The sequence below is a fragment of the Plecotus auritus genome, assembly GCF_963455305.1.
Source record: "Plecotus auritus genome assembly, chromosome: 15".
In the NCBI taxonomy this organism is placed as follows: Eukaryota; Metazoa; Chordata; class Mammalia; order Chiroptera; family Vespertilionidae; genus Plecotus; species Plecotus auritus.
In genome coordinates this window covers 2007263-2028158 of record NC_137781.1, presented here as the reverse complement: position 1 = coordinate 2028158, position 20896 = coordinate 2007263, and the positions used below count along the sequence as shown (strand labels likewise).

The window sequence follows — 20896 nt, the reverse complement described above, 5'->3', positions numbered from 1 at the left end:
GGGGCGTGCAGGAGGCAGCCGATCCGTGATTCTCTCTCATCATGGAAGTTTCTCTCTCTCCCTCCCTCCCTCTCCCTTCCTCTCTGAAATCAATAAAAACATATTTATTAAAAAAGAAATTCTGCCCTGACTGGTTTGGCTCAGTGGATAGAGCATTGGCCTGCGGACTGAAGGGTCCCGGGTTCGATTCCGGTCAAGGGCATGTACCTTGGCTGCGGGCACATCCCCAGTAGGGGGTGTGCAGGAGGCAGCTGATGGATGTTTCTCTCTCATCGATGTTTCTAACTCTCTATCCCTCTCCCTTCCTCTCTGTAAAAAATCAATAAAATATATATATATTTTTTAAAAAAGTGCCGAAACCGGTTTGGCTCAGTGGATAGAGCGTCAGCCTGCGGACTGAAAGGTCCCGGGTTCGATTTCGGTCAAGGGCATGGACCTTGGTTGCGGGCACATCCCCAGTGGGAGGTGTGCAGGAGGCAGCTGATCGATGTTTCTCTCTCATCGATGTTTCTAACTCTCTATCCCTCTCCCTTCCTCTCTGTAAGAAATCAGTAAAATATATTAAAAAAAAAAAAAGTAAAAGAAATTCAGATTATTATGTCGCATCTCCTATCTTTCAAAAATAAATGTTGGCAACTGCATAGTCCACGTGCATGTTGGGGCCCATTCTCTGCCTGGCTGTGTCCTGGGGGGCCGGTGACTCCTGTGGCTGGCACCCCGCCCCCCTCTCTCCTCCTTCTCTCCCCCCCCCTCACCTCTCCTGCCTCTAGATTCCAGGTGGGTTTGGCTAGCGAGCACAACAGATAGACAGAGACTGAAAGGTGAGAGGCCAAAGGTCAGGATCCTTAACCCCCCAGTTGCAAGCAACATCAAAGAGACCCCCACGATGCCCCCCGCCTCCCCTCACCAGCACACACTGGGGCCGTGGTGTCAGTGGCTGTGTTTCCCCACGAGTGACCACAGTTCCCACATGGCGGTCCCTCCCTCAGGCTACAGCGCCAAGCAGGGCGCAGGCCAGCCAGCAGAGGGCTGGGGGCGGGACGGCAGGCACAGGACAAAGAAGGCAGACATCTTGCCTGACCGGTGTGGCTCCGCGGTTAGAGCATCGACCTAGGAACCGGGAGGTCACGGTTGGATTCCCGGTCGGGGCACAGGCCCGGGTTGTGGGCTCGATCCCCAGGGTGGGGCCTGCAGGAGACAGGCGATCCGTGATGCTCTCTCATCCTGGAGGTTTCTATCTCTCTGTGTCTCTCTTCCTCTCTGAAATCAATTTTAAAAAAAATCTTTTTAATCCTCACCCGAGGATATTTTTCCATGGATTTGTAGAGAGAGTGGAAGAGAGAGGGAAAGAGAGAGAGAAACATCGATGTGGGAGAGACACATCGATGGGTTGCCTCCTGCACGCGCCCCGATCAGGGTCCAGGGGCTGGGGAGGATCCTGCCACTGAGGTACGTGCCCTTGACCGGAATCGAACCCGGGACCCTTCAGTCCGCAGACTGATGCACTATCCACTGAGCAACACAGGCTAGCGCTGAAATCAATAAAAGTCCTATATAATAAAAGCCTAATATGCTCAGTGTCTGATCGACTGGTTGGCCGTTCAACCAATCAAAGCATAATATGCTAATGATATGCTAAGGCCGCTCAACCCTCGCTATGATGTGTACTGACCACCAGGGGGCAGACACTCCAACCAGTAGGTTAGCTTACTGCTGGGGTCTGGCCGATCAGGACTGAGCGAGACGGGCCGGACACGCCCTGGAGCCTTCCCACGGTCCCTCCCCGGCCTGATTGTGCACCGGTGGGGTCCCTTGGCCTGGCCTGTGCCCTCTCACAATCTGGGACCCCTTGGGGGATGTCGGAGAGCAGGTTTTGGCCTGATTCCACATGCCAGGCCGAGGGACCGCACAGGTGCATGAATTCATGCACTGGGCCTCTAGTATATCCTATATAATAAAGAGGTAATATGCAAATTGACCATCACTCCAACACACAAGATGGCCAGCAAGAAAGGGCAGTTAGGGGTGACCAGGCCGGCAGAGGAGGGCAGTGGGGGGCAACCAGCCATGCAAGGGAGGGCAGTTGCGGGGGGGACCAGGCCTGCAGGGGAGGGCAGTTGTGGGGACCAGGCCTACAGGGGAGGGCAGTTGGGGGGACCAGGCCTACAGGGGAGGGCAGTTGGGGGGACCAGGCCTGCAGGGGAGGGCAGTTGGGGGGACCAGGCCTGCAGGGGAGGGCAGTTGGGGGCAATTGGACCAGCAGGGGAGCAGTTAGGCATCGATCAGGCTGGCAGGGGAGTGTTTAGGGGGTGATCAGGCTGGCAGGCAGGCGAGCGGTTGGGAGCCAGCAGTCCTGGATTGTGAGAGGGATCCCAGATTGGAGAGGGTGCAGGCTGGGCTGAGGGACACCCCCCCACCCCCGCCCCGTGCACGAACTTTAGTATCTAAAAAAAGAAGGGAGACGCCTTGAGATGTGTCCAACCAGTTTAATGATGATGAAACCGTGCAGATGCCAAACTACGGAGCACCAGGGACAGGCCTGGCGGAGGCCTGGGCGGGGGGGGACCACTACAGCTCGGGCAGGGGGAGTGGGGCCACCTAACGCTGACACGGGGGGGGGGACGTCCACTGGCAGCTCAGGCCTATGCCGTTCCTCGGAGCGGGGGTGTGGGGAGGAGAGAGGGGGGAGCATGCACCACGCTGCCCACGCGGGAGGCAGGAGCGAGTGGCCGCCGTCACTCCCGGACGTAAATCCTCGTGCAGACCACGTCGTCGGCGCCGAAGGTCTGGAAGGGAAGGGGACGGTGACAGCGGATGGCTCCTAAGGCCGCGGACTGCCCCCTTAAAGACGCCCTGAAACAGACATCCCATTTCCTGTGCCACCTGCTCTTGTGAAGCGCTGAGTGGGGTTTTTTGTCGTTTTTTTTGTTTGTTTGTTTTCTCTTTCGTTTTTTCCTCCCTGAAGCCCTGTATGGCCGTGAGGCAGCCGGGGGGGTAGAATGAGGTGCCTTTGGCCTGGAAACGGCCCGTGCGGACATCAGCAATCCCCGCTCCCCGGCTCCGGTTTTGAAATTAAATGGAAGGTGCCTGACCCTGGCCAACGTGGCCCCGTGGACAGAGCCTGCGGACTGAAGGGTCCCGGGTTCGATTCCCGCTCAGGGCACGTGCCTGGGTTGTGGGCTCGATCCCCAGCGTGGGGCGTGCAGGAGGCAGGCGACCCATGATTCTCTCTCCTCATGGATGTTTCTCTCTCTCTCCCTCTCCCTTCCTCTCTGAGATCAATAAAAATATATTTTTTAAAAAAAAGTAAATTGAGAGTGCCTGGCCTGTGTTGCTCAGTGGTTGAGCATCAACCTAGGAACCAGAAGGTCATGGTTCGATTCCGCCCGGGGTTGTGGGCTCCATCCCCAGTGTAGGGCGTGCAGGAGGCAGGCGATCCATGATTCTCTCTCCTCATGGATGTTTCTCTCTCTCGCTCCCTCTCCCTTCCTCTCTGAAACCAATAAAAATATATTTATTCATTATTTTTAAAACAACACTCTTTTTTACTTTATTTTTTGATAATGAGCCGAGGCTATTTTTCCATTGATTTTTTTAGAGAGAGTGGAAGGGAGGGGGAGAGACAGAGAGAGAAACATCGATGTGAGACAGACACATTGATTGGCTGCTTCCTGCACACACCCCAACTGGGGCTGGGGATCGAGCCCGCAACCGAGGTCCATGCCCTTGATCAGAACTGAACCCAGGACCCTTCAGTCTGCAGGCCGTCGCTCTAGCCAATGAGCCACACCGGCCAGGGCTCAATAAAAATATATATTATTTTTTTTAAAAAAAGGAATTAAACAGAAAGGGAGAGCATCCTATTGGACGTTTCTGAAGGGGTTTCTGTCTCTTGTTCAATGACTTCAGAGGAGCCGGGGCCTTGGGCAGCCGGAGCTGGGGTCCGGCCGGGGAGCGGGCGGAGGGGCGGGCGTGGAGGGCCTCGAGGAAGCGGCTGTGCGGCCGGGACACAGCCTGCGATGCTGCTGAGGCCGCACTCGGCCACCTACAACCCAGAGCCGGCCCGCACGCTGCCTCTGCGGCCGTTTGAGGACGGAGGACGGAGAGAGGCACCGAACAGGAGGATCCCGAACACTCATTCCAGCTCGCCCGGCCGGTGTGGCTCAGGGGCTGAGCGTCGACCTAGGAACCAGGAGGTCAGGGTTCGATTCCCGGTCTGGGCACAGGCCCGGGTGGCGGGCTCCATCCCCAGTGGGGGGCGTGCAGGAGGCAGCCGATCCGTGATTCTCTCTCATCATGGGTGTTTCTCTCTCTCTCTCTCTCTCTCTCTTCCTTCCTCTCTGAAATCCATAAAAATATATTGAAAAAGAATAAAAAGGCTCTTTCCAGCTAAACGCAATGGCTCTCCACGTGTGTGTTTGCTGCGGGGGGGACGTAAGCCATTGTCTGTCTTCTGGCCCCTGAAGTCCTCCCGTCCCTAAGTTTAAGTCGGCTGCATCCACCCCCTCCTCCTGGCCCCCAACCAGCAACGAATGGCTGACTCAGAGGCCGGGTCCCGAGGGAGACCCACATGCATTTTATTTTTATTCTTTCTGAATCCTCACCCGAGGGTATTTTCCCGTTTATTTTTAGAGAGAGTGGAAGGGAGGGGGAGAAACACAGAGAGAGAAAAACATCGATTGGTTGCCTCCCACTCGCACCCTGATCAGGGCCGGGGATGGAGCCTGCAACCCCGGGCGTGTGCCCTTGACCGGGAATCGAACCCGGGACCCTTCCGTCCGCAGGCTGACGCTCTAGCCACTGATCCACACCGGCCAGGGCCCCAGATGCATTTAAAAAAAACCCCCACAAAACAGCCCTAACTGCTGTGGCTCGGTGGATAGAGCGTCGGCCTGCGGACTGAAGGGTCCCGGGTTCGATTCCGGTCAAGGGCATGGACCTTGGTTGCAGGCACATCCCCAGTGGGAGGTGTGCAGGAGGCAGCTGATGGATGTTTCTCTCTCATCGATGTTTCTAACTCTCTATCCCTCTCCCTTCCTCTCTGTAAAAAATCAATAAAATATACTTAAAAAACAAAAACAAAACAGAAAAGCAAGAAATTCCGCAGGCTCTGGGCCTGATGTGGGGGTCCGTGTGCAGATGGATATGTTTGGGGGGTGGGGGGGTAGACACGGGTCCCTATCTCCCGGATTCCCGGAGGGGCCTGGGAGGCTGGATTGGCTGGGGCTCCCGACCACGCTCAGGGCCCCGGATGGCGGGAGCCGCCCTCCCAGAGCACGTGCTGGGTCATCGCCCGGCCTGTGTGTGTGTCGGGGAAACACTGGCCATCATGGTCAGCGAGGAAGCGCCTCCTCGTCAGCGGCTCCTCCTCTGAGGAGGGACCTCCTGGCCACTCGGCACGACCACCTGGCCACTCGGCACGGCTGTACCTGTTCAGGAACCTCTCCATCCTACTCTCTCTCTCTCTCTCTTTTTTAAAAAATATATTGTATTAACTTCAGAGAGGAAGGGAGAGGGAGAGAGAGAGAAACATCCATGAGGAGAGAGAGCCATGGATCGGCTGCCTCCTGCACGCCCCACGCTGGGGATGGAGCCCTCAACCCAGGCATGTGCCCTTAGTCGGAATCGAACCTGGGACCCTTCCGTCTGCAGGCCGACGCTCTGTCCACTGAGCCAAACCAGCCAGGGCCTCTCTCTCTTTAAAAAACAAAAAATGTGCCCCAGCCGGTGTGCCTCAGTAGTTAGAGCGTCAGCCTGCGGACTGAAGGGTCCCGGGTTCGATTCCCGGTCAAGGGCACATGCCCAGGTTGCAGGCTCAGTCCCCAGCGTGGGGCGTGCAGGAGGCAGCTGGTCCCTGATTCTCTCTCCTCATGGATGTTTTTCTCTCTCTCTCTCTCTCCCTTCCTCTCTGAAATCAATAAAATTATATTTTAAAAAAATGTTATTGCCCAATCTGGTGTGGCTCGGTGGATAGAGCATCGGCCTGCGGACTGAAGGGTCCCGGGTTCGATTCCCACTACAGGCACATGCCCGGGTTCAGGGCTCGATCCCCAGCGTGGGGCGTGCAGGAGGCAGCCGATCCATGATTCTCTCTCCTCATGGATGTTTCTCTCTCTCCCTCTTCTTTCCTCTCTGACATCAATAAAAATATATGTTTTAAAAAAACATTATCGCCGGAATACTTTTAGGGTAGAGCTCCCCGCCACCTCCACGTCGTGTTACCCCGAGACTTTTCCCAGATCTGCCCAACGTGCCGGCTCTCGGAGGCCAGTGGGGTCTGTGTGTGCCGGCGGGGGGTGAGGGGATGGATGTGACGTGCCTCTAAGCCTCCCAGCGCTGACCAGGAACATTTCTGAACTCTTTCCCGGGGAGGAGAGCGGCGAGTGAGAAGGAGGGAAAGTGAAGGCTGGGCCCTCAGGGAGCCAGGGGCTCCGGTGCTGGGGGTGGGGCGGGCAGCCTCTGAGAGTCAGTGCAGGGGTGGGTTGCGGGGGGGGCGCGGTGAGGGGGTCGGATGCTGACCGCAGCCACCTCCAGCCCCTGCTCTGCCCCACGGCACAGGGACGTCCTCTGACCGAAGCTGTCATCGCGGGCTTTCTGCCTGCGTGTTAACCTGGGGCAGACAGTGTCGCTGAGCCCTGAACGGCAAGGTGGACCGGGCGGGCCAGGGTGCACGGTGGGCGAGCGCCAGGCCGGGGGGGGGGGGGGCGCCGTGTGGGGATCTGGGCCAGGAACTCACCAGGATGAGCTCATCGTTGGCCAGTTCGCGGGTCCAGTAGGTTTTGGGGCCGTCCCCCTCCAGGAGGGTCTGCGTGCAGTGGATCTTGTTCTCGTTCTCCCAGGTGGCTAAACTCTGCGGTGGGAAAGCCAGGGGCGACAGGAGTCACATTCGATCGTGGCAGCGGGGGCCCAGACAACCATGGGGGTCAGGGCTCCGGCCCCCTCGCCACCTCCGCCCAGGCACCCAAGTCCACATTCGGGGCGCTGGTTGCGGAAGGATGTGGCGTCTATACACGGAGTGGCCAGGTGAGGATGATCTCTGAACGCATAATCATCTGGCCACTCAGTGTCTATCCTATAGAATAAAAGGCTAATATGCACATGGTCCCCTCGACCAGGAGTTCGACCAGCAGGCAGGCCGGCCAACCGCCCATGTCCCCTCCCCCTGGCCAGGCTGGCCGGACCCCACCCATGCACGAATTCATGCACTGGGCCTCTAATATATACATCTCTCTCTCTCTCTCTCTCTCTCTCTATATATATATATATATATATATATATACACACACATACTGAGTGGGCAGATTTTTATGTGTTCAGAGATCATCATCTGGCTACTCCATGTATACACCTGCTATTACACACACACACACGCACGCACGCACGCACGCACGCACCGAGGCAGCAAAGCCTCAGGCGGGTTTGGCAGCTCCAGGAATAAAACTGAGACCAAGCCACGCTTCGTTTATGGACCGCCCTCCCCCTGATTTGGGTTTCAAAGGCAAGAACCTCCGCACGTCGGAGCTACAAGATTTTACGCCGGCCCAGACACCACGTTTGTGACCGCATCCAGGGGCAGAGCAGGAGCTCCGTTCCCTGCACAGATCCGGGGGGAACCCGTCCGTTTCTGGGTGTCTCTGGCTCCGAGGATGAAAACGCGGCGCCCAGTGTGGCTCAGCGGCTGAGCCTCGACCTGTGAACCGGGAGGTCGTGGCTTGATTCCCGGTCAGGGCACAGGCCCGGGTTGCGGGTTCCATCCCCCGTGGGGGGCGTGCAGGAGGCAGCTGATCCGTGATTCTCTCTCCTCATGGATGTTTCTCTCTCTCTCCCTCTCCCTTCCTCTCTGAAATCAATAAAAATCTATTATATATTTTAAAAAAAAACTCAGGCCTTAACCAGTGTGGCTCAGTGGATAGAGCGTCAGCCTGCGGACTGAGGGGTCCCGGGTTCGATTCCGGTCAAGGGCATGTACCTTGGTTGCGGGCACATCCCCAGTAGGAGGTGTGCAGGAGGCAGCTGATGGATGTTTCTCTCTGACCGATGTTTCTCATACTCTATCCCTCTCCCTTCCTCTCTGTAAAAAATCAGTAAAATATATGAAAAAAAAAACACAAAAAACAAAAACCTCGGCCACTTTCCAGGTTTCCTCCCTCCAGAAAAAAAATGCAAAAGCCAAACAAAATAGCCCTCTCAAGGGTCCTCATGCTGTGGGAGGTGGAAAGCAAAAGAGGGGACCCCCTGCTGGCTCCCCGCCCCCCTCCGTGTTTGCACAAAACAGAGCTGCCCAGGGGGCTGGGGACCCAGGACACCCCAGCTTTTTTTTTTTTTTTTTTTTAACTGACACACGGGCAGTTGGTCAGGCAGGATGGGGAACAAAGCCCCACTCTCCCGGTTTCAATCTGCATGATGGTCTCTGGCCGTAGCCACCGTCTGGGTCCCGGCATGGAGCCCTGCCTGCTGCCCCACCTTCCCTGGGACGATGCGTCCGGCTCTTTCCAATCGGGGTGGCGACAGAGGCTCCGATCCCCCACCGCCAAGCCTGGCCATCATGTTCAGGCTGTGCCAGCTCCAGGCGCCGAGCGTTGCCATGGGGGTCGGGTCTCCGCGTCCTTGTCCCAAGCCCCGTGCCCAGCGATCCTGCCCGCCCGCCCGCCTGCCCGGGGCACGTCAGACTCAGGAAAGGCGAAAACAACACCTCGCTCTCTGGAATGGGACCAGCTTTTCCCTCTCTCTCTCTCTCTCTCTCTCTCTCTCTCTCTCTTAAATACCAGGGGCAGGGAGGGAGGCATTTGTCACTTTTGAAGTAAGTGGCCCATCTGCCCTCAAAAACTGGAGGGACCCACCCTCCATGCCACTCCGGGGGCCACCCACATGCAAACCTGCCCATCTGCAAAAGGAAGGGACACCCCCTCGCGTACCCCACTCCCCACCCCCGTGTGAATCTGGGGCTGATGTAGAGAGAAATGCTAAACTCTTGCCCCTGGACTCCTGAGAGAGAGAGAGAGAGAGAGAGAGAGAGAGAGAGAGAGAGAGAGACAGAGCGCCCTAGTCCATCCCCAGCCAGAATCTCCTTTAGATTCCACCTTTCCTTTAAGAACCCAGTGAGGGTGGGCGGGAGAAGTGCGGGGGGCGGGGGAGAGGCCCCCCACCCCCCACCCCAAGACTGCTGAAACTGGACGCAGAGCGTCTCCAGGGGCGCAGGGACGTGGGGGCGGGACCCCAGAGCAGCCGATCCACCTGCGACAGGAAACGTGGCGGCCCTGCCACCTTCTCCTGCTCCTGCGCCACCCGCACCGGGGTCGCCCGCGCGCGCAAAGCGCTGCAGAAACCCCCGCGGGAACGCAGCGCGCGCGGCTCTTCGCACCGGGGGAGGCGGCTTAAGGGACCGGATTGGAAGCGAAGGGGCAGGGCTTCCTCCCAACGGCCAGGGCTCCGGGCTGCACAGACCTCTGCAGACCGCCGGTGCACACGCCCGGCCGGGGAAAGCGCGCCACAGGCTGCAACGGGGGGAGTCTGGGGAGGTGCGCGCGCGGCTGCGGCGGGGCGCGGGACCCCCGGCGGGCGCTGCGCTGCCAGATGGGAGCTCACCCTGCACTTGCGTCCGTCCACCGTCTCCTCCTCGAAGCCTTCGCCGACCTTGAAGTTGATCTCGGTGGTGCGCACGGTGGTGGACGTCTTGATGTAGAACCGGTCCCCGTCCTGGCGGATCTCCACGTGCGGCTTGGACGCGGCCGCCACGGCCACCTTCCGCAGCATGGCGTTCACACCTGCGGGGAAGCGTGCGCGCCGCGGGCTGGGGTGGCAGGGCCGGGGCACCCCGACACCCTCTGCCTGCCTGCAGGTGGGAGCCTCCGCAGGGGGGGGGGGCCCCGCTCCGCATCCTGCAATCCCCCCCCCCACCTCCCTGCAACTCCATCTTCCAGAGAAGAAACTCAGAGCGAGCGAGTGAGCGAGTGGCTGTCGCTGGGAGACCCATCGAATTCGTGGCAGGGCCTGGTTTCAAACCGACACCCCAAATCTCAAGTCCCTGACCCTCCTCGGACCCCAGGAACCATCGCTCCTCCGGATGCCCCCGGACAGGAGCGAAAGGTGGAGCCGTCGTGGGGAGACCTTGTCCGGACACCCAGCCAAACCCCCGCGGGACACGCGCGCGGGAGTGGAGCCCGCGCCTCGGATCTAAGCCCGGCGACTTTCTCCTGCGGGGGTGTCGGTCCCCAAAACGCACCCTCTGCGGACTCGGGGCACCACCCAGGGGGAGCATCCGCGCCCGCTTACCCAGAGCCTTCAGGAGCTCGTCGAAGTTCTCGCTGCTTCGCATCTTCCAGGTGCCGGCGAAGTTGGGCATCGTGGCGGCGGCGGCGGCGGCGGCGGCTGCAGCGGCGGCGGCGGCGGAGGGCGCACTCGGAGCTGCTCGGCGGAGACTGCGCTCTGCGCCCGGCGCGCGCCCCGAGTCTATGGAGAGCGCCCCCACCCCGCCCACCGCGCCCCGCCCCCGGCCCCGCCCCGCGGCCCCTGCGAGCCGGGAGCCCGCAGCCCCTGTGCCCTCGGCGTCAGGGTCTCCAGGGTGCACGCCTGGCACCAGCTCCCCGAGATCCAACTGGGAGAAGGGGCGCTCCGCCACCCCCTCCCCAGGCCTCCATTCTTACAGCGGGCGCTGGGGCGTTGGATGGAACAGGCTGGGGGCACGGAGGGGTCAGTGTGGAAGCTGGGCGGTGAGGACGTGGGGGAGGCATTATACCATCCTCTCCTCCACTTTTTTAAAAAAATATATTTATTTTTTATTGCCCTGGCCGGTTTGGATCATGGATAGAGCCTCGGCCTGCGGACAGAAGGGTCGCGGGTTCGATTCCGGTCAAGCGCAGGCAGCTCGGTTGCAGGGTCCCCGCCCTGGTGGGGGGCACGCAGGAGGCAACCAATGAGTCTCACATGGATGTTTCTCTCTGTCTCTCCCTCTCCCTTCCACTCTCTAAAAATCAATGCAAAAAATGTCCTCGGGAGAGGATTAGAAATAACAAAATATATGGGTTTTTACAAAAAAATTGATGTCAGAGAGGAAGGGAGAGGGAGAGAGAGGAACATCAGTGATGAGAGAGAATCCGGGATCGGCTGCCTCCTGCACGCCCCCTACTGGGGAGGGAGCCCGCCACCCCGGCCTGTGCCCTGACCCCCGTGACCTCCTGGTTCACAGGTCGAGGTTCAGCCACTGCGCCAGGCGGGTGGGGCCATCCTCGCCCCTTGGGTGTGTGTTTGAGAACATCCCTAGTATAAAGGGGTGGGCCACCCGGGGATGGGAGCCGCCCTCGCCCACTCCCGGTGGCGCCTGTGCACGTGCCCAGCCGGACCCCTCTGCTATGGCGTCGGGGATCTCCCTCCGTGTCCCCACCCACCACATGCGCAGGACCAAGCGGGGGGCCGGGAAAGCCTGACCCCTCCCCGTCAGCACCCTCCGGCGCGCAGCTGTGCCGGACCCAGCATCCCGCGAGACTGTGCGCTTTCATCCCGCGTTGGAACCCAGCATCCCGCGAGATTGTGGGCCTTCCTCCCGCGTTGGAACCCAGCATCCCGCGAGATTGTGGGCCTTCCTCCCGCGTTGGAACCCAGCATCCCGCGAGATTGTGGGCCTTCCTCCCGCGTTGGAAACCAGCATCCCGCGAGATTGTGGGCCTTCCTCCCGCGGTGGAACCCAGCATCCCGCGAGATTGTGGGCCTTTACCTTCCCTCGAACCCAAAATCCCGCGAGATTATGGGCCCCCATCCGCGTTGGAACCCAGCATCCCGCGAGATTATGGGCAGGGGAAAGGACAGTTTGTGGCAAAACGTAGCTGTGTGTTTGGGCCCCCACGCGCCTCAGCCTGGCGAGGGCGCCTGGTGCGAAGGGGTGACGCAGGAGGTAAGCAGACGCCTCCCACGAAGCGCACGGGGCCACAGAGGCACCGCTAAGGGTTTGGGGCACAGGGCGCCCTGGTCCTATTGCATTTGTGTCAAGTGGCCACGGCTTCTGCCTTAGGCTGGGGGGCAAGGGGGCGGGCCTGGCCAGGGGCCCCGGAAGCAAGGGGAGCCCTGGCCCTGCGTCGTGGGCAGTGGCATGGGAAGGGGCCGGGTTAGAGCAAGGACGGTGTTTCCCCGGTGCCCGTCTGTGATCTGAGCCGGGCATCGCAGCAACCTGGGTGGGCTCTCTCGACATGGAGACCCCCAGTGGGTTCAGGAAGTGAGGGGTGAGGCCCAGGAAGCTGTGTTTAGCAAGCTTTCCCGGGGACCCTGCAATCTTCCGTGACCTGCGTACCTGCAAGAGGGGGTGGGCGCTGGCGTGGGAGCTAGAGGCGGGCCTCGGGATGGGGGCCCACAATCTGGGAGGGGGGGTAGGGGGGCCTACAGTTTCTGGCTTAGTAGCTGGGGAGACAATGAAAGGGCTCGAGGCGGCCCTAGTCGGTTGGGCTCAGTGGATAGAGCTGCGGCCTGGGGACTGGAGGGTCCTGGATTTGATTCCCGGGTTCGATTTCCGGTCAAGGGCACATGCCCGGGTTGTGGGCTTGATCCCCAGTGGGGGGCGTGCAGGAGGCAGCCGACCAGTCATTCTCATCATCATTGATGTTTCTCTCTCCCTCGCCCTTTCTCTCTCTGAAATCAATAAAAAAACAAAACTATGTATATGAAAGGCTAAGTGACCGTCCATCCGTCTGACCGGCCGGTACATATGACGCACACTGGCAATCTACCTAATGAAAGAGGAACATGCTAATTGACCGTACCTTCGCCACGCCCGCCAGCCAATCAGAAGCGAGTCTGCAAATTAACCCAACTAAGATGGCGGGTTAATTTGCATACATGGGCTCCAGTGGGCGGGGGGGCCTCTGAGCAGCGTAGGAAGGCGGAAAGGTGGCTCCAGCCAGAGGGCAGGCGGTGCTGGCAGCCAGGGAAAGGAAGGCCCATTCTGGCACGAATCTTCGCGCATCGGGCCTCTAGTTTAAAAATAAACGTTGACTCGCGCATGCACCATACCGATAAAGCTCTCGCAGGCACCAGTCACATGCGTGTGTTTCGATCTGTCGTGGTTGATCGTGAATTTGGTTGACACTTCCATTATAGAGAAAGGGCGAATAGCGATGTTAAAAATATTTCTTCTAATTAATTTCCTTTCAATGTGCAGGCTTCCGTGCAGCGGACCACTCGTCTGTATATAAAAAAAAGCAAGGGCTTGAGGCCTGGACATCCTGTGAGGTTGAAGGGTGCACAGTGCCTCCGTCAGATTGCATCTGAACCTGATCCCTCTGGTGGCCGGAATGGAGGGTGAATGGAAGGAAATCGAGATGGGATGCCTGGAGACCAGGGAAGTGTACACTGCAGAGGGCCAGGCAAAAGATAAAGAGGGCTGGACCCGCCAGCATGGCTCCGTGGTTGAGCACTGACCTGTGATCCAGGAAGTCATGGTTCGATTCCCGGTCAAGGGCACATGCCGGGGTTGAGGGCTCGATCTCCAGTGGGGGGCGTGCAGGAGGCAGCCGATCTGTGATTCTCTCTCCTCATGGATGTTTCTCTGTCTCTCTCCCTCTCCATTCCTCTCTGAAATCAATAAAATATGTATTTTTAAAATATATTTTATTGATCTTTTACAGAGAGGAAGGGAGAGGGAGAGAGAAACATCGATGAGAGAAACATCGATCAGCTGCCTCCTGCACACCTCCCACTGGGGATGTGCCCGCAACCAAGGTACATGCCCTTGACCGGAATCGAACCTGGGACCCTTCCGTCCGCAGGCCGGCGCTCTAGCCACTGAGCCACACCGGTCAGGCTGATAAAAATACATTTTTGAAAAGACTCCTGGAACATCGGATTCGCGAGTCGATTCTCTGACTTGCTCGGTGTCTTTGGAAGGCATGTTCTGGGCCAGGCTTGGGGTTCGGAGGTGAAGGGCCATGGCTGGCACCTGGCGGGACGCCCCGGCTGCCCCGAGATCGAGTTTGGGACGCTGTGTCAGTGCTGTGAACGGGGACGGGGAGGCATCACCTCACTTCCGGGGTGTCTGACCTTCCCGGAGAAGGGGACGACGTTGCACTCACGCAGGGCTCTGCCGGGTGGCTAGGATCTCAGCAGGCAGAGCAAGGGGAAAGGCCTCCCGGACAAGAGCCAGCAGCGTCGGGGCCTGGAGCTCGGAGCCCCTGACAGCCCCAGCGGACACCTCTCTGCAGAAGGGCTCCCCCCGGCATCAGGTGGCCTCCCCTTAGCATCAGGATCAGGGGATCCCAGAGTCCAGGCCGACGTGGGGGTTGTCCGCAGGCTGCCGCTGCAGCTAATTCCTGGTGTCGCCCCCCCCCCCGCGCCCCCACCGTGGTGTGGATTTCAGACGGGGGAGCTGGGCAGGGGCCCCCTCTCCAAGGCCCCTTTGTTCTCCACAGGCAGCTCCCGCCTTGGCTTCCCAGGCCACCAACCTGCTTCCCCGTTGTCCCCCCCCCCCCCCCCCCCGCCCCGTCGGTCCTCGGTCCGGGACATTTCTGCTGAGGTTTGCTTCTTCCGCCTGGAGGCACGCCAGGTCCCCAGCCTCCCAGGCCTTCTGGCCTGGCCCCGTGCCCTCCGGCAAGCTGAATTCAGGCTGGAAGAATGGGGGTCAGAGTTCAGCCCCCAAAGCTGGGGGCGCTGAAGAGGGTCCCGGGAGGGGGTCTTCAGGACAGTTGTGGGGGCTGGGGCCGCTGCGCCGGACACTCTGGGAGTCAGCAGAACAGGACAAAGAGCCAGTTTCCTGGGAAAGACTTGGGGGGGGTGCATACCTGCCCTAGGGGTGCTTCATGAGGTTAATGGAGTGGAAGGTGCACTGGAGGGGGAGGTGGGGGGCCTGGGGGTCAGGGAGCCCACCGGAGAAGAAATACATGTAGCCGACATTTACTGAGCTCTGACTGTGCCAGGTCCGTCCGTCCATCCGTCCATCCATCCGTCCGTCCATCCATCCGTCTGTCCACCCATCCGTCTGTCCATCCTTTACCTCCCCCCTGGGAGCAATACTCATCACGAGTAAGGGCACAGCTCGCTGGTCAATTCAGAGCCGGGGGTACACCAGCTGGGGGTGCACGTCTGGCCCCAGATCTTTATTCTTTTAAAAAAAATATATGTTTCTTATTGACTTCAGAGAGGAAGGAAGAAGGAGAGAGAGAAACATCCATGAGGAGAGAGAATCATGGATCAGTTGCCTCCTGCATGCCCCCACACTGGGGATCGAGCCCGCAACCCAGGCCTGTGCCCTGACCAGGAATCGAACTCGGGACCCTTCAGTCTGCAGGCCGACGCTCTATCCACCGAGCCACACCGGCCGGGGCTGTCATTTACTTGTTACAGCCGTCCTGGGAAAGGGAACTAAGTTAGCTCAGAGAGGCTGAGACGCTGGCCCAAGGCCACACAGCTGGGAGGTGGTGGAGCTGGTTCGTCCCCGGTTTGTGTCCGAGCCCCCAGAGCTCAGCCCAGGCCCCGGCACCTCGCCGGCACTCCACTCCACGGAGGTTTCCGGCACCAACGGCTGCTCTTGAAAACGCCAGCCCGAGCTCGCATTAGCCTGATTTACACGCGCGCCGGGATCCTCGGGGCGCAGGGCTGGGGGACGCGGCCATCACTCATTGGAAAACACGGCAGCCGCTGCCGCTCCCTCCCCGCGCAGGAGGAGACGGTGGATTGATGGCCGACAGCCCGCCCGGGAAGGCCCAGCCTCCGCTCACGGCGCGGAGCATGTGACGGGCCTCCTGCGGCCCCCACGTGGCCCGTCCACCTGCCGCCCCTCGGGCCGCAGGGGGTCAGCTGCCTCTCATCGATCGATCAGGGTGCCACATGGCGCCTTTGAAAGTCCCTGAAGAGAAGGACCCCATCGGCGGTGCCTGATCAATCACCTCTCGGGCCGCGGTCCCTTGCGTGGCGCGTGCGGCCGGCACAATGCCCGCTGGTCACGCCGATGAATGGCCTTTCACACCAGAGCAGCCCCGGGCTCCCTAATCGAGGTTGACGGATGTGGGGCTGGGGCCTCGCAGCCACAGGCAGACAGCTGCTCTGCCTCCCAGATGTCCAGGGCAGGCAGCTGGGGGAGCCCCAACCTGAGGGCCTCCGGGTGAGGAGGGCTGGGGCACGCGGCCTCCCCCGCACCGTGCCCCCCTCTGCCCCTGGATGGCGACTGCATCAGCGCCGACAACGTGAAAATTCATCATCTTAACCAGACGCCTGCATTCCAGGGGCCCTGCCATACGCCCCCTCCCCGCGCGGGAGGGAGTATTTAATTATCGCTTCTCTCCGCTCACTGGGGTGTTTGCAAATGTGATTCATGGGCATATTGTTACCTCGCTGAGCGCCGGGGAGGGGGGAGCCCTCCGCCTGCCAGCCCCTCAGCACAGCCAGCTCCGGGCAGCTGGCCCCCTCCGGGCCCCCCCAGAGCCGCCCACACCCCGGTGCCCCAGCAGGACGAGGCGCCATCCTGGGGGCCCTGGGCCTGGACACAGCCCCCCTTCCCGCCCAAGGGCCCAGGGTGGGAATCAAATGGAAATTGGACCACAGACAATGAAAGGGCCTGTTAGGAGGGACCCCAGGAGCAGAGAATCGGGGCGGGGGGGGCCAGGGGATGAACCCCGAGAAAGAAGGACTCCCCTGGCCCCCGCCTGGGTGTCCGCCTTCCCCACGGTGGAGGGTCCCTGTGTGGGGCAGCACCTGGCTTCGCCAGGTGAGGGAGGCACCGAGGACTGGGGTGCTGCCTTCATCCGGCTGGAGGTTCTCGGGGCGCTGGTGGCCCCCCACCTGTAGGCTGAGGAGGCCTTTTCCTGCCGCCCGCCCTCCCGGGCCCGGAAATGCCCCCACGGCTGGTCCTGCCCTCGTCTTGTTCCTGACGAAGCCACGAGGCCTCCGTGCCTACCTGGCGTGGGCGCCTCAGGGACGGGGCGACTGGATCGTGCGCGGGGAGGTGGCGTGCTCCCCGCCGCTGTCATTTGGGGGCCGTCCATGAAGGACAGCAGCGGGAGGCCAGGCCCAGTGGTCATGACGGCCATCGGTCCCCAGCCCCCGAGGGGGTGGACTCACTGACTCATTAACCATCACTGATCCATCCTCGCTCGGCCTGACGTGTCCTTGCCGGCACAGCTGACACGGAGGGACGTCTGTCCCGGGGGCATGGCCCTCGGTGTGGGGGTGGGGCAAGGCTGGCAGGTGGCAGAGAAAGGCCTGCTCCGGAAGTCCTGGCCCGGCCCCGGCCACTTCTAACCCACAGACCGCGCCCGGCCCGGCCGGAGTGGCTCCGCGGTTGAGCGTCCACCCGGGAACCAAGAGGCCACGGATCCGACTCCCGGTGTGGGCTCCATCCCCTGTGGGGGCGTGCTGACCGACGGTGTTTCTCTCACCGGGGTTTCTACCTCTCTGTCCCCCGCCCTTCCTCTCTCTCTCAAATCAATAAAAACATTAGAGAGAGAGAGAGAGAGCGAGAGAGCGAGCAGGCGGCTGCTCCCTGAGTCGAGCAGACACCCTGCCTGGCTGGGCTGACGCCTGCCGTCCCTGGGCCCCTCGCCCCTCCTGCCTGTTCACTCTCTCGGGGGGCTGGGGGGAGCCCGTTGGATCCGGTTCTGCCCAGGTTCCCCCCAAAACCTAGCCCAGGTCCTTGTCCCCAGGCAGCGGGGCCTCGGCCCCCATCCATTCATCGTCTGCCCGGGCGGGACAAAGGGCCTGGTGTGTGCAGATGGGAACGGGCCTCCAGCGAGCCCCCGCGGCCACCTGCTGACCGGGGTGGCCGGGCAGTGACGCGTGCAGACGGGGACCCCGTGACAAAGCAGGCCTCGGGGAGGGGGCACGGGGAGGCCGGCCGCGGCCCCCGGCGGGCCCATCGCTCATGTCTGATGGGGAGTCATTACGGCTCTCAAACACCGCTTCCCCGCACACGCAGCCCCGAGTCAATTGACGGGCGCTGCGGGGGCAGCCACGACGGAGCAGGACCCGTCCCCCGGGCCCCCAGAGGCCGGCAGAACAACCTCTCCTCCCCCCAGCCCCCCTGGGCAGGGCTCAGGGCTCTTCTGGGCTGACTGAGACCGTGGGCACCCCAAGGGCCTGTGTGCGTGTGTGTGCGCGTGTGTGTGTGCGTGTGTGTGCGTGCGCGTGCGCGTGCGCGCAGAGGGAAACTGGGTCCCAGGCACAGCTCCGTGGCCTCCAGGTCTCAGCAGGTTGGTGTGGAGCTGAGGTGACACCAGGGCTCCTGACCACCCCCACACCCTGGTGTAGGGCTCTGGGGTGCAGCCGGCCTCCCCAGCTCTGGAGCCTTCACCCCTTCTTCTTACTGGACCCGCACAGGCCCGACCCTCCACCCAGAAGGCCCGACCCTCCACCGAAGGCAGATACAGCCCCAGCGGGTTGGCTCAGTGGATAGAGCCCGCGGACTGAAGGGTCCGGGGTTCGATTCCCGGTCAGGACACATGCCCGGGTTGCAGGCTCAATCCCTGGTAGGGGGCGTGTAGGAGGCAGCTGATCCATGATTCTCTCTCATCATTGACATTTCTCTCTCCCTCTCCCTTCCCCTCTGAAATCAATAAACATGTACTTAAAAGAATCTTAAACAAAAAAGAAGAGAAAGCAAGCAGATACAGAGCAAATGGGACATGGAGGGGGACAGCCAGCAGCCCTGACGTCCTGGGGGGGCCGCTCCCCCAAATCCCAAGGAGCCGTGCTAGAGGGGCAGGGGGGGGGCTGCGGACAGAAGTGGGTATCGGGGGGCCTCCGCTCACACCGGCGCTGCCCCAGAGGACACCCCTTCCGGTGGCCTGTGGGATGGACTCTGCAGGTGTGCACACCGGTGCATTCTGGGGTCAAGCGTGACACCCCCCCCCCGCTGTGTCACATCACCAGGGGTGTCTGCAGCTGGTGCGTACCCCCTCATTACAGCATGTTCTACGGATTGGTGAGCTGTACTGTGTCAGTGACTTGAAATCGCCCACAGGCCCTGGCCGGCGTGGCCCAGTGGGTAGAGCGTCAGCCTGCAGACTAAGGGCCCCGGGTTCGATTCCCGGTCAGGGCACACGCCTGGGTTACGGGCTCGATCCCCAGTGGGGGGTGTGCAGGAGGCAGCCGATCAATGATTCTCTCATCATTGATGTTTCTCTCTCTCTCCCTCTCCCTTCCTCTCTGAAATCAATAAAAATATATTTTAAGAAAAGAAATTGCCCACGGGAGCCAGGCGAACACCACAGCCATCGGCCTGTGCTGTGAACCGGGCGCAGCTCCTCCGCCCGCGGCTCCTGTGGGACCCCATCACCCAGCTGGGCCCCCCATCACCCAGCTGGGCCCCTGCACCTTCCTCACCCCCTCACCTCGGCCTCTCCTGGTTAGTTCTCTGCAGCCTGGGCGCTGGCTCACAGCTTCCTCACCCGCCCACCCGATTCCGCCCCCGTCCTGGGACCGCCTCCTCCTGGCAGCCCACCTGGCTTCCTTGGCTCCCCTGCCTGACTTTGCTGCTTCCCAGGTCAGCAGGTAAGTGATGCCAGAGCGGCCTGGGAGGTGGTGGTGGCGGCGGCTGCCCCCGTTCTGTGCCCTGCTGGGCCTGGCTGCCCCCGCCCCCTTCCCTCCAGCTTCACCTGGGCTGCCCTGGGCTTGTGACTCAGTCTACCAGTGTAGGGTAGCTCCTGCCCATTTTCTTCTAAAAAACACATATTTTATTGATTTCAGAGAGGAAGGGAGAGTGAGACAGAGACAGAAACATCCGTGATGAGAGAGAACCCTTGATCGGCTGCCTCCTGCACGCCCCACACTGGGGGTCGAGCCCGCAACCCGGGCCTGTGCCCTGACCGGGAATCCAGCCGTGACCTCCTGGTTCCTAGGTCGACGCTCAGCCGCTGAGCCATCCCGGCCAGTTGCTCCTAACCATGTTCTAGGGGCGAAGGCCGCAGTGTTTGGGTCTCTGTTTTCTGCAGGAGGAAGCGGAGGCTGGGGAGGCCCTTGTTTGGGGTCCCGTAATGACTCAGCAGCCTGTGGGCTGGGGTAGCTGAAGAGGGCGGGCAAGCAGGTGCCAGCCGCTTCATCCCCATCAGCCAAGTGCCAGGCAGGTGGCCCACCGCAGGCAGGGACTGCCACCCTGTGGCCATCCGTGGTCCAGCCCCAGCCAGGCTCCTGGGATCCGCTGCCTCCTGCACGCATGCATGCCCCACCTTGGGGATGGAGCCCACAACCCTGGCATGTGCCCTGACTGGGAATCCAACTGTGACCTCCTAGGTCACAGGTCAGCACTCAAGCCACGCCGGCCGGGCTGAATGTTTGGATTTGAACCCAGACAGACTCCTGCTTCCGGCTTGGAACAGTGACTCCCTGGCCCTCTCAGCTCCCCCTTCCTTCCTGTGACCGGTCCCCCCCTTTCCCTCTCCTCACACTGGGGAACTGGGAATGAAAAAGCCAACAGCCATCTCCGCACGGGCCCCAGTCCCCCCCTTCCTCCGCTCCCTGCTGGCTGAGTCACACGGGCCCCAGTCCCCCCCTTCCTCCGCTCCCTGCTGGCTGAGTCACACGGGCCCCAGTCCCCCCTTCCTCCGCTCCCTGCTGGCCGAGTGACCCTGGAGTCCTCACTGCTGCCCTGGAGGTCGGTTTCCTCTGTGTGAAACAGGGTTTACCCTGCGGCCCGGCCTCGTCACATATTCGGTGCCGCTGCGTTCGCGGCGTGCGGCTCAGTCTGTACGTTCACCGTTGTGGCTCCCCAAAGGGTTTCAACCAAGACAAACCTTAGGAGGTACCGGGGTCTCCAAAGTGGGGCTGTGTACCCCAGCTGGTGAGCAAAGCCATCCGCTGGGGCGTGGGAAGAAAATATTAGACCCTCTGATTATGTATTTCTAATCTCATCCTCTTAAAATTCTGTTTTTGGCCCTGGCCGGATTGGCTCAGTGGATAGAGTGACGGCCTGTGGACTGAAAGGTCCCAG

The 20896-nt window shown here is 61.0% G+C and overlaps 1 protein-coding gene across 1 annotated transcript; it reads right to left on the bottom strand.

The window, feature by feature from the left end:
• Window positions 1-2468: 2468 nt before the first annotated feature.
• On the bottom strand, window positions 2469-10416 carry CRABP1 (cellular retinoic acid binding protein 1). The gene is made up of 4 exons (XM_080651529.1): window positions 10273-10416; window positions 9586-9764; window positions 6737-6850; window positions 2469-2786 (listed from the first exon to the last, which is right to left on the bottom strand). The coding sequence occupies exons 1-4, from the start codon at window positions 10340-10342 to the stop codon at window positions 2736-2738; spliced, it is 414 nt and encodes a 137-aa protein (XP_080507655.1). The 5' UTR covers window positions 10343-10416; the 3' UTR covers window positions 2469-2735.
• Between the last annotated feature and the right edge of the window lie 10480 nt (window positions 10417-20896).

What these genes read in the sequence shown, in the direction of transcription:
- CRABP1 (XM_080651529.1), bottom strand. Translation starts at nt 10,342, where the DNA reads ATGCCCAACTTCGCCGGCACCTGGAAGATGCGAAGCAGCGAGAACTTC. An exon ending in CGAGCTCCTGAAGGCTCTGG is followed by an intron (nt 9,765 to 10,272) that starts GTAAGCGGGCGC and finishes GCTTCCCCGCAG; the next exon opens with GTGTGAACGCCATGCTGCGG. An exon ending in CCAACGATGAGCTCATCCTG is followed by an intron (nt 2,787 to 6,736) that starts GTGAGTTCCTGG and finishes CTTCCCTTCCAG; the next exon opens with ACCTTCGGCGCCGACGACGT.